Source organism: Pleuronectes platessa, chromosome 4, assembly GCF_947347685.1.
Source record: "Pleuronectes platessa chromosome 4, fPlePla1.1, whole genome shotgun sequence".
Taxonomy (NCBI): domain Eukaryota; kingdom Metazoa; phylum Chordata; class Actinopteri; order Pleuronectiformes; family Pleuronectidae; genus Pleuronectes; species Pleuronectes platessa.
In genome coordinates, this window is record NC_070629.1 from 27752116 (window position 1) to 27765431 (window position 13316).

Genomic DNA, 13316 nt, shown 5'->3' on the forward strand with positions numbered 1-13316 from the left:
TGTCTGGTTGAGTGTGCTGGCAGTGGTGGAGCAGCAGTGGAATGAAAGGGGATAGTTTCTTCTTCCCTGGAAGAGTGGGGGTGGGATCGGGAACGGCAGTGAGCTAACACACATTTCAAGAATGCCACACAGTCTGGGAAATGAGCTCAGCCCACCCCCACCCACACACACACACACACACACACACACTGCAGACACACACACACTCAGACGCTCACTTTAGCCCTGCAGGGAGATGGTGGGGTGCAGGGCGACACAGGCAAACATGAGGGGGGAACAAACATTCATTCATTCATTTGAACTTCAGGTTTTACAGCTCCTGCCTCGGGGATCAAACTCCTGACCAAATAAAGGAGAGGATGGCAGTTAGCTTAAAGTTCTAATGAAATAGTTATAAGTCCTTCTGCACGTAAGAAAAACATGTCCCTGGGCTTTGAAGCAGAAAACCAGTTAGTTGCACGTGAGCACGTTGGTCTAAAGAGAAAGTGACTTTCCAAAAGATGCACGTTAGTCGACTCGTGGTTTATTTACAAGCAGGTTATGATTCCCAGTTGCGAGTCAAAGGTTTAAGATAGCATGTTACAGTGTCACCATCCGAGGAGCTGGTATTTGAAACCCAATCTAATGCATTGAAGGAACACGCCATTCATTTTACACATGAGGATCTGCACTTCTATTTGAACACACACGGCTATTTGTGGCACAGCCGAGTGCAGCACGATGAAAGTCTTCCTGCCTGAGAAACGCCACAGGCTCCATTTTGGTTTGGAAATCCTCAGTGATGGTCTGGACAGGCAGTCGTGGAGACTTCTAGGAAACCATAGTTAATATCAACTTACTCCTGGTATCCAGATATGAAGCCAGACCAGATGCAAACGCTGCCAAACTTGACGCAATTCAGATCCAGAGTCTGCGCAGTGGTGGTACAGACGATGGACCAATCACAACTCAGTCTCAGCTATGATATTCCAACTCGTTTTCATATCATCAATGGATAAGAACTACCTCAAATGACAAAAACCTATCTATCCAGGGAATATAATTATTTAACGTGTACTTCTACGTGTACTCTGTGTCCCATCTGCTGTCATGGAGGAGGCGGGGTTTGCGACCTACACTGCAGCCGGCCACCATCTTTATTTACAGTCTGTGATGGAAACAATAACAGAGACGTTCCTGAGGCGTCGTGTGATGTTCAGTTTCTGTCCCGTTAGCACGAACAGAGATTATTTCTGATGCGGAGCTCAAATGTTTTTCTTCACTGAGGCTGTTTTTTAAAACAGTTTTAAAAACATGTCGGTGTGGATGTGGCCTAAATGTTTGGATTCACTGAATTCTGCTGCTTTTCATTTAGACCACAAAAAAAACCCCAGAAGTTTATGAAACTCACATATAACTTTAGATATGAAGAAATTCCACCTCTTGTTTCTGTATCTTTAAGTGTGTGTGGAGCTCATGTGGTGAAACCGCTGTGAATGACGACAGATGTGTGCAACAACTGGACGCACCGCTGAGTCATCTGTGTGTGTGGTTCAAAAACAGCTGCTGTTGCACGGCCGGTCTGCCGGGGGCGCCGTGGAGTGTGGCTGGGGCCCATGGTGTGGTCCGACCCAGATACACTGTGAGTGTTGTGTGGATGCTGTTGAGTCAGGAACCTGAATCTGGATTTACTGTCTTAAAAAGCAGATCATTTAATAGTAGAAGAAGAAGAGTCGAGGAGGAAAACTCCAGTTTGAACTGGATCCTCAAATTATTCCATAAAGAAGTTGTGAAGAGATTCACAATAAAAAAGAACAATTCCAACTGTTGAGTAGTAGTAGTGGACATCTTCATCACTGTCTAGTAAATGCATGGCTCCTCTTCTCATCCTGACATATTTGTATTCTTTTTGTGTTGTGTGTTTGTGTGTTAGAAACATTCACACACTCGCTCCCGGTGAATCCACGTGGGCTCACTGGGACATCATCTCCGGAGATTGTCCAGATCGACTGACTCGGACATTTGTCTTCTCACATACAGATTCACATTCTGTCCATTAGCAGCTGATTTAAGACAGACAACGTTTCATTGTGTTGCTTTAATGGAAAGTAAGGCGTCCGTGCATCATTTTGGTCAAATCTTTCTTTTTAGAGTTAAACACCATCACAAGCAGAAACATAGAAAAACATGTTTTAATATCAGATGAGATGTTTCAGACGAGGAAGAGGTCGGGTCGGTGTCTTCATCCCACAGCTTTGTCTTCTTCTCCGACACATCACATCATCTGGAACACAACAAATGAGCCGACGGCAGGAAAATTCAATATTTGCTCTTCAGTTCACGGGCCGCAGCTCGTGCAGCCACGGGGGGGGGGGGGGGGGGGGAGTTTGGCTGAAGAGGAACAGAGAAGTGTTTGCAGGTTGTGAAATTATTACGTAAAAAAAATTAAACGTTGAGTTGTGGTGAAATAAACTTTAGACTAAGACGTTGGAAGGTTGTGAAATATAAGATCTCACGGTGCAAGAACACTGCAGATGATCATTTTGTTCTTCTTGTTGAAAGACAGGACTAAGTCTTGTGTGTTAGTTGTGAGGCGACGGTTGTGTGTCTGGAATTTGAAATGTAAAAAGCTCTAAAGACGTTATCAGCTCTTTTATTGTGTTTTCCTGCTCCTGCATGTTTCCTCTGTTCGCCCTTTGTCCCGGTGATAAGTCCCCCGCAGCTGGCTCGTTCCACATGTACTCTCTCTCTCTTATCGCTACTCAAACAGCAGGGGGGGGGCACCTACACTCTCCTCAAGGTCACGCACACACACTCACACACTTCTCCCCGTTACACTTGTTGTTTCCAGTAAATCGATCCGGGGACGAGAGGTGACGACAAACTGGACTTTTTAAATGTCACGGCGACAAATATCATCAGGTCCAAGTTCAAAGTGACTTGTCACCTCGTCAGACGAGCTGTGGACGAAAGGTTCTTCTCCACCGCTGACCCAAATACACGTGAAGTGTAGAAGTACACACTGGTTTCACAGGAGAGGCCTCGGGGGGGGGGAAACAACCGGCTGTGGGTACAGGAACAGTCTGACTGGACAGAATGAAGTCGAGTGTAGAGGCTCGTCATATCGAGCTCATCACAGCTCCTGGGATTTGAAGTCATATCGATAGTTGCATCAATATTTCTGTGATAAGCTAAACTGACTTCATGGCTTTTTATAGTTTATGACTCTTTAAAAAGTTTGTCAAAGAGCAGCAATATTCATACTATGTAGATAACTGCTCCTCACAAGTTTCCCCCCTATATCCTAATTTCATTGGTTGGCCTCTAACGTTAAACATGATGTTAGTATAAACTCTTCAGGCTCTGGACTTTACCGGCACTTTGCCTTTCACACATGCACAGAGGCGTTCACCACAGACAGAGACAGGAAGTGACATATTCACTCAGAAGCTGCCGAGCGTCCTCCAGGGAAAATACAGAATATCTGTTCAGTGCAGGTCTGAGAGCAGCTTCAGTTCAGCTTCACTGAGCAGCAGCTGCCGACCTTGAGTTTTAAACTGTATAATTATATATCTGAACAGTTGTTTCTCAGTCAGTCTCTGCACAGTTGAAAGTTCCCACCTGATAGTAACTCTATTGATCTGTGACTCGTCCACCTGGTCACTGCAGGAACGTCCCACGTTACCACACACACAGAACAAGCTGCGACAGCTCAGGCTTGTTTGTTGCTTCACAAGCAGTCGGGGGTTCTGATGAAAACACATGAAAGATGTAATTCCACAGAGGAATTATTGGACTTAGCGTGTGCACGTGGGTGTGTGCACGTCTGTCTGTCTGTGCACTGTGACTGTGTAACTAACTACCTCTAAACCCAGTGACCCAGCCGAACAAAGGCCAGAGGCTGTTCTGCTTCGTCCTGACGCTGAACTCCCAGAGAAACTTTATCAGAACGTAAAGACCTCAGAATTTGAATTAAAGTGCAGATCCAGTAAATTGCAAAGCGGAGTCGAGGTCATGATTCAGGACGTGCACTTTAAATCCCTCTGATCTGAGGGAGAATCGGCCACGTAGGAGGAATCCGAGTGATTCATGTTCCTCCTCCGGTCGACAGGCTGCCTCTCGCCGACCTGCCACATGTACAGGATGTGAAACCATGGCAATGGAGCCCTGGGTCATGTGTGACGCCAGCAGCCTGCGTTCACTTGTTCCTATTAAATGTCACCGCAGGAAGCCCCTGGTAACCTGCTGCCACACAAGCTCTCAGTAGATCTCATTTGATTTGGATTAATGTGTATTTTGAATATTTAGTTTGGCCATTCATCAAATAAAGTATTTTGGAAAAACTATAGTTTACATGTTTCCCCACTCGGAAGTGATTTAAACTTGTAGAAATGTTATTTTCAAAAATATTTAATGAACCATATGATTTTGAGATTTGAGCAAACAAATATGATTTTATCATTTTGGTTTGAAAGATGATATCTAAATTAAGTTTAACTGATTGGTTTTGTGATTTAATATGTAGGTTATACACTAAAGCTGTTTTAAGACATGAGCCAGACATTTTCTGTCTCTTCAGGACGGTGCAGGACATTGTCCAAGTGAGACGTGTTCAGGAACATGACGTAAACATTTAGCTGAAGTAAACATGTTTACAGCACATTGACTCCTGCGTCGGCTCCTTTTCTCCGAACGCTCTTGAATGTTGTCGTCTTTTCAAGAGGACATCTTTGTCTGTGTGTATCTGTAGATCACCAGTAGGTAGCAGACATCTTCTGTCCAGATGTTAAACATTTGAAACTAGATGTACTTTTAATAATGTATTAGTTGTTTGTCTGTAAACACACCCAGAGGCCTCTCCTGTTGTACACCTTTACTTCTGGACTACACTTCGGTGCCGGTGGGAACCGAGGATATCCATCTCTCTCTCTCTCTCTCTCTCTCTCTCTCTCTCTCTCTCTCACCGCCACCTTGACTGTGGATGGAGTGCGTGTGTGTTCGGGCACACGGCGGCATGTGTGCGTCACCGATCACATCACGGCTCGCCTCTTGTTCGCACACACATTAAAGTTGTGATGCAGCCGAGGAACGCTTGACGTGATTCCGACAGGATGTTTGTGATCGTTGTTTTCTTTCCGTTGTCCTGAAAAGAAGAAGAGGAGGAGGAGGAGGAGGAGGAGGTGGAGGTGGAGGAGGTGGAGGCGTATGAAGATGAACAGCCTGTTGATGGATATCTGTATCTGTTTCTCCTGTATAATGATCTACTGCTTGTTAAATGCTCCATTGGAACGTCGGACATCCAGAAAAACCAGTTGGTCACAATGAGAAGCCGAGAGTGGAAACACACCTTCGTCTCTTTAACATGCATGACACAGGCAGACGTCAGGACAGATGTTGTTTTGTGGCAAACACAGAGATGATGACTCACTGTTCCACCTCTGAATCATTCATAAAGTGTCCTAAATACCAAGGCTAGCCCCCCCCCCCCCCCCCCCCCCCCCCCCACACCACCCCACCCCCTCTTTCACAGCTCAGCCAATCGTTAGCCCTTTCATAAAGAGGGCCCCATGGGGAAGGGGGTAATTTTCATTCCTCACTTGGGTCAGGTGACCGAACACACTCGGTCCTCGAGGCTCATGCAACTGTGACCCCCAACTCCACCCCCCCACCCCCCACCCCCCAGACCCAACTACCCTATTAGCGTACCCCCCCCCCCCCCCCCCACATGAGAAACCTGTCACATGAGCCACGTTTTGCCTTGACCTCTTGTTTGCGTTCGGCCTGACTCCCTTCGTCCTGTTTGATCAGCTGCTGGATTCCCACCCGTAAAGATGAGTTCGATGGTTGAACACTTTGTTGTTTCTGTTACATCAGATTTTCCTTTTTTGTTTTTTAATGTTAAATGTACGTTGTGAGCAAAGGGTTTGTCCGAGCAGCTTGAAGGTTCCGGCTCTGAACCCTTGGATTTGCGTTGAACTGGCAGCTGCTGGTGTAGGTTAGGCAATCCTCTTTATAATACTGCTGAGTGTGGTAACCTGAGACCTGCAGTCGGGTTTATCCAAATCCATGCATAGGCGACGACAGTGTCATATTAGCGTGACAAATCTGCCTCTAATTTGAGCTTGAACCTTGACATCCACAGCCACGCTGGTGTCGCACTGGTTTACAGTAACATACTGATCTGGAGCCTGTCTTCATGAAGTGTGAGGCCACAATGATCGATAAAAAACACAGTCTTAAGGTCACAAAATATGTCACGTGTCAGATTTGGAAATTGAAGAAGAACATCTTATAACTGTCGGATGATTTAAGCACAGAGAAGATGGTGAAGAGCATTTCTAGATTCCTGTCACCACTGAATTTCACAAAATCCACACTGTGGCACCTCCACATCCTTCAGTTCATGATGGATCCCAGCACCAAGCTGTCTGCAGTGGGTTTCAAATAAAAGTTATTAGGCTCTCTCACACAGAGACCTGGTCAGTACATGACCAGGTCGCTTATGGCAGGTCCAGGGTCAGTTTTCTGTACACCGTCGACATTATCATACACTCAGTTTTTTTGTTTATAATTTAGTGGCAGAGAGTGAAGCTACTGCACAGATAAAAGTATCCTACATGCAGAGAAGGGAAAGAGTTCGATTCCCAACCTGATCAATGTGTAGGGAGCTCAGTTTGAAGACCTGTCACTCACTAGCTGCTGTAAAGTCCAGAGCATTTTCCTGAAATGTCCCTGAGAGGCTGTATGTGAGAACGTGAATGTCTAGGTCAGTTGCTTCGGACATTCTCCAGATCTTTTCCTGCCATGTTTTTGGATAAAAAAGTGCAAGTTCACCTTATTTTACGTGTGGTGTCCATAGATGACGTCTTGTTGGTGCACGGCTCAGCATGAGTCACTTTTGTTTTCAAATAACAGTACTTCAGGGTGCCTTCCAGGAGAGAGGAAATATTTCGGGTACTTCACTGTCAACATCAGCAACTACGTGTAAAATCCCCTCTGATGATTTCCTCTGGGTTTCACGTCAGCACTGTACAATAACTTTGCTGTTAATCTCGTATCAGCAGGAAACACTTATTGTGAGGAACTTGGTGAGAAGTAGAAGTGAAATGGCGGCAAAGAGGATGTACGGATTGAAGTACACACTATTTAACACACACACAGAGACACACACACACACACACGCTGAGCAGAAACAGAAGTGAATCAGTTGTCCTGAAATAACCCAGAATCTACCACCTGAAATTGAAAGAGCCGCCTCAGCCGATATTTTTCAGTTTTGTTCTCCACAGCTGTCAGGATGTTTGAGTCTTTGCTGTGGTTTCACCGCTACGGGACCGGAAGCTGCAAGTTTCTCTCTTGTTTTTCAGGTCGGCCGAAGTGAAACTACGTCAAAGTTTTCTGTGGTTTCATTCAACCCACCACAGGAACACAAATCTGTCAAGTTACAATTCCCCTTCAGCCTCTTCTAGATAATTTCTGCTGTAGTGACACCCCCCCCCCCCCCCCCCGAAAACTAAAATATCCACAACAAGCTGGAGGTTTGTAACCAGTCACCAGGACCTGAGGCTAAAAGACATGAAGACGAAACCCTGCTGAGTCAAGACCACTTTAATCAGTGCTGCATCTTAAACCTGATCTAATCAGCTCTCATGACGACAAGAGCTCGGGGGGGCTTTTGTCCACTGGGGGGGGATCGAACCAATCCCGGCTTTGTGAACTTAAAAGCAACTTGTCTCCTCTAACAGGCCGAGTGAAACCTCTTTGTCATGAAAAGGACAGTCCTCCAGGGAAAGGTGTATCCCCCCTCCCCCGTCCTCTGTCCTCTTTTCACAAAACACACACACAATACTTACACTGACCTACTTCTGTTGGGAAGCTGAAGGCTGGACCAGTCTCAGGTTCGAGTCCCAGGAAACTCCCCAGTTCCAGTGGAGGTGTTGTGTAACAGGAACAGGCCTCCTTCCCAGAAAGGCAACGCTGGGCTGGCAGAGGAGCGATAGAGGAAATAAACACTACAACATGAACGAGCTCAGATCACAAACCAGGGAAAGTTGACGGTGTTTTTAAAAAGTTATGATGTAATAAGACACAAATACATATGTTATACTCACCTGTTTTGGGGGAGACTCTTCTAATAAATTGACCTTTGACCCTTCAAACTGAACCAAGCGCTTAGTGAACACTCAACATTCAAATTACAGTCGTTTGAATATTTAAAACTGCTCATATCTCTCACATCAGGAGGAAACTGGTAATTTTGTTGACGTTATTTAAATTGGGAGATGAGGCAGTGATTTGACTGATGGTGAAAACTCAGATTCTCGGGAGGCGTTTCTCGTGTGTGTTTGTTTTTGTCCCGACGCCGTTGAGTGTCAGTAGCTAGATTAAAAACATGTTTTCAATATGGCTGCATGGTTAATGTTCACATAATCCAGTCTGGTGTATTAGTTTCAGGTAATATTTACCATTCAAGGTATTTTTCTACTTAAATGTTTGTGTGCATTTATTTTACAACTTGTCAGATTTCCTTCAGTCTTGGTGGAGGGGGGAGCCTGGGAATAATCAACTTCAACTTTGGTGTAGTTGTGGTTTATGGGGCGAATCTTGGATTCTTTTTACTTTTCAATATTTGGTGCACAGATCCTGATTTGTCACCTTCTGGGGGATAATGTGTTAAGATGGATTCTGGTTATCAGAAGTTTTTCCCTCCATTTATATCAACTGTAAGAACAAGGCAGTCGTGTATATGTTGGATTATTCAGCCATGTTCATGTTGTTGAGCCCATTGGAGAACAAACTTAAAAATGACTGGAACAAGGAGACGAGATGCAATGCAAAAAGTTTTTTAATGCAGTAATTAGACTACAAAGAGAGCGGCAAACAAATTAGAAGACAGCGTTTTTATATGCAGACAACACAATGACTCCGAAGCTGAGTATACAAATAAATAATATATTTAAATGATCGGTCCCCATCCCCCCCCCTCTTACAAATTTACAGAAATACTGAATCCACCCACATTTCATCTTTGAGTGACAAGATTTGAAATAAATGTTAAGATCCTCTGCGGTAATTAAGTGAGGCTAAACTAAGCAGTCATAAACTCCATATCCCACAATTCAATGCAGTATCAGTGGTACAGACCTGCTGTAATACAAGGAGATTATGTGCTTAACTTTAGCCTGGATATATGTGTGAGCTGCGTTCCATGTTACAATGAAGCCTCGGATGCTTTAGCTGTAGTTGATGACCACTACACGATAGGCAGGTATATTTTAAATTGTTGGGCTGACGGGTGGATTCAGACACTGATAAGTTGGGGGAAGAGTTCGTTGGCGAACATGTCCTCCCAGGAGCTCTCCGAGCACAAGGGAGAGGACATGTCGCTGAAAGGGGACGGGGGACCTTCGTATCCGGAGTCACTGTAGGTGTCCGCGAGGCAGGGCTCCTTGTCCAGGCCGCTGAGGGCCGGGGAGGAGGCCGTGGAGAAAAACTCATCCAGCGGACTGTGATCGTCACAGCTCGGGATGACCACTTCCTCCGGCTCGTCTTTGATGGAAACCGTCTCCTCCTCGACCACGACCTGGACATCAGGGAACGCCGCCTCCTGTTCGAAATCAATCTTCTCCTCCTCGTCCTCCTCCTCTTCGTCGTCGTATTCGTCGCTCTCCGAGTCGTTGCATAGCCCGTCGCTCACCTCCTCCACGGGCTTGGTGTAGATGTGGTCAAAGTGGATCAGTTCATTAAGGGCCTCCAGCTTAACTGGTGAGGCCCCCAGAGGCGCAGGTGAGGCGGCAGGTACTGGGTGCCCCCCTCCGACCAGCAGCACCTGCGGCTCCTGGCACTCCTGCTCACAAGACTTGAGGAAGAGCTCTGGGTCAAGGATGTCCAGAAAGCCCATGAGCAAATCAGACTGAGAGGGGGGGGAGAAAAAAAAAAGAAGAGGAGATTAGCCTGGTAACCCAATGACCTGACTGGTGCTATAGCAGCTTGGAAACGGGATTAAAAACATTTTTGGGGTCAGAGACTCACCTCATTGTCTGTAGTGTCAGGAACATGTGTATCCATTGTGAAGTCTTCAGATTTAGGGAGAGCTGGGCCTGCACCTGCTGCGGAGGCACACGTAGCCTGAGTGCTGCGGACTCAGAAGACCCGACCCCTAAACCTGTGTCGTTCACAGTGGACAACTGTACCTGAACCTGGGACAAGAAGAAGAGAGGAAGTTAAGCTCACTTCAAATTCTAAAAACTAAAAGTGAACCACCCCATGCTGCCCCTTCTCGGCTCCATCTCACCTTTTCTTTGGAGTCGAGGGTGTCCAGCCCAAGTCTCTGTCTCAGCTCCTCGTTTTCTGTCAGGAGGCCGCTGGACTTTTCCCGGAGCAGCCGGTTCTCGATGTGAAGTTTCTGATTCTGCAGGAGGAAAATTAACAGGAGGTTTAAAAACTCTGAACTGCAGAGGAAACTGCGGCGTAGGGTGGGGGGGGAAGAAAAAGAGAAGTCCATCACGGGACAACCAGACAGCCGAAGACATTTTCCACGTGCACATACATGTCCTCGAGGAGAAGATCCCCTGCTTACGTGTCATATCCTCTACATTTCCCGTCTATACTTTCACAATCAAGGGCAAAATGCCAAAAACATGCACATTAAAATGATATTTCCTTTTTGTTCCAAGAAACCAAACTAGTGAAACTCCTGTTTACAGATGATTGTAAAAGATAATCACCTCCAGCTCCATCTCCAGGACCTGCTGCTCCAGTTCCCCCATCTTGGCCTTTTTCCTGTCTCTGGCTGTCTGAGCTGCGACTCTGTTCTTCAGTTTCCTGCAGAGAAAGACAACAGACGAAGGGTTAATAGAGAAACACCAGAAAGAGGAATTCAAATTCAGACTTGGCTGCGCAATCACCGGCCATGTTGGTGCCACGCAGGCAGTCAGATCCCGGCCCCCCCCGCTCAGAGGCTGCGGGGGCCGGGCGGGTACACCCGGTCCACCGAGCTCTGATAGCGGGTCCACGGGCTCAAGGTCCAAGGACCGGGGGACACGGACGATTGGGTCATTTACACGAACTCAAAGGCCGTTTTTAACAGATTAGATAAGGCGGGTAACATTGTTGATGAGGTGATATTAATGCAAATATGCGGTGATTTCATTTTAAGGGGGGATTCGACCCCCATCGTCCCCGGAGAGGATCGATATCTTAGGGCGTGTCCCGGAGCTGATTCCCAGAACAATGGCGCTGTCCTGCCCGCTGATATGTACCGATAAAGACGGCGTGTTTTTTGGACTCAAACTAACCTGCGAAGCGCCTTCTCCTCCGGGCTCAGGTGGGTGAGCCTCTGCCTCTTCCGCACCGGGGGCCCCGCGGACGAGTTGGACTCCGAGTCCGACGACGCCGGGCTGGAGAGCGCCGGGAGGACGACGGACAGGGGCCGGCTGTAGCCCACCGCCGAGCCGCTCGGCTTCCCGGATATGAGGAGCACTTTGTGGGTCGCCCCGGTCCCCGCTGCCACGACCACCATGATGTATCCGACAGACGCTGCGTGGATTCAGAAGTGACCGGTGATCCGGGTGTAATTTCAGCCGGATCCTGTGTGTTTTCTCCGGGTACGTTGATCCTCGGGTCCCGGTGACTGTCAGCTGCCGAACGAGGGGCGTCAGCGAGTGTTTTCTACTATCGTGGGCACGCCTGATTGGACACGACTGGCTCTGACGTCAAAGCGTTGCGGCCCGTGATTGGTCGACTCGCTGATGTAATTTGCATTTAAAGTTGCACTCGGTTCCTGGTAAACTTCATTTCCCATCATCACCTGTTTGTAGTTTGTTTACTTTCCTCTCACACATATTTCACTTGAGCCTTTTTCTCTTCATCAGGTCATCAATCAACTTCTTATTTTCATTGCCAATGTTCACAAATCACAATTTGTCTTATAGGTGCAACATCAAGTTTCAAGTTTTATTTGTCATATTGCAAATTAACTAAGTTAACTAATTGTACGTCGCTTTGGATAAAAGCATCTGCCAAATGACATGTAATGTAATGTAATGTTAACACAGGGTCACACAGCACAATGAAGAAGAAACCACTCAGCTCAGCAGTGCAATGGTTAAATTAAAATAAAGTAAAACACAAGTCAATACTAACTATATACATTCAATCAATCAATCTAGTTAAACCCTATTATCGGGGGGGGGGAGTAGAAACCTCAGAGAGAGTCACATGTGAGGATCCCTGTTCCAGGTCGGACAGATAACAGTTGATATACATTCAAAGCTGCAGTGGTTGATACTGGTTGCAAATTAAGTAACAACTTTTAACTGTATGGAGTGTGTGTGAATAGTTATTGCACCGTGTGTGTATCAGTTGTTTCACATATTTCAGAATCAAGTTTAAACCGGCAGGAAACCAGATGTGCAGAGGCTTGTTGGTCATGACGGCAAGTTTAGGAGCCTGATGGTAGAAACGGATGTTAAGTCTGGTGGAGCGTGCAGACCTGCTCCTGTTCCCTCTGATGGTACCAGAGTGAATGTCTGTGGTCCTTGATGATGTTGTTTACCCCCTGCAGACACCTCTGTGCCCTCCAACCTCACAAACTATCAAATAAAACACTAAACAGAAACCTCAGGGAGATCTGCATCTTCTATAACGATAAAGTATGGGTCAGGTGGATCCAGGAATATTTAACATTGTGAGGTTGGGCGTTTAAAAAAAAAATGTTTAGGAAACTGATATTCATGAGTGTGTGCTATAAGGTGAAGATCCAACTTAAAATCTGGATGTAGTGAATTTAATGTTTTCTTGTTAAGGGACTGCCCCGGGGAAGTTTGACATTTTACATTTGACCTCTTTTGAGGGAATGTCATAATCCCTGTTCTCGATCTTTTACAGTATTATATCCTCATTCTTACTGTACCTGTACACTAAAACAAAACCAGCTGGGCAACTCTGAAAGCTTTCCCTGAAACGATCATTTCCCTTTTCCTGTAAAGGAGTGTTGATGAAGTATTTGACAGCTTCTCCTTTGTCAAATGAGGCCTTTCAATTTCCATTTCTCTTGATAGAATGTTTTCACACCTTTTAGAAGTAATCAGGGCAAAACACAGAGCATCTGACATCATCACAGATTATTATAAACGATCCATTGATGCACATATGATGGAAATTATCATTTTCTTTCTGTCATTGTTATTAAAAAAACTCACTGAACATGGTAAAAATACAGTTTCATTCATTTTGTATTAATATTTACAGTAAGGAATTAAACAAAAATAAAATAACATAATAACAAATAATAGTTATAGAAATAAGGAGAAAAAATTATAAATTTAAAGAGACTA

General features: G+C 45.7%; 1 protein-coding gene and 1 long non-coding RNA gene across 2 annotated transcripts; both read right to left on the reverse strand.

Moving 5' to 3' along the window:
- Positions 1 to 2043: 2043 nt before the first annotated feature.
- Positions 2044 to 6822, reverse strand: LOC128438798 (uncharacterized). The gene is made up of 2 exons (XR_008338389.1): positions 6629 to 6822; positions 2044 to 2263 (listed from the first exon to the last, which is right to left on the reverse strand). It is a non-coding gene; the product is annotated as an uncharacterized LOC128438798 (long non-coding RNA).
- Positions 6823 to 8806: 1984 nt separating this feature from the next.
- On the reverse strand, positions 8807 to 11647 carry xbp1 (X-box binding protein 1). Its single transcript, XM_053421160.1, is given in 6 exon segments — positions 8807 to 9892; positions 10012 to 10095; positions 10098 to 10178; positions 10274 to 10390; positions 10707 to 10803; positions 11277 to 11647. Coding segments are annotated over 6 exon segments (1215 nt in total). The 5' UTR covers positions 11501 to 11647; the 3' UTR covers positions 8807 to 9280.
- Positions 11648 to 13316: the final 1669 nt, after the last annotated feature.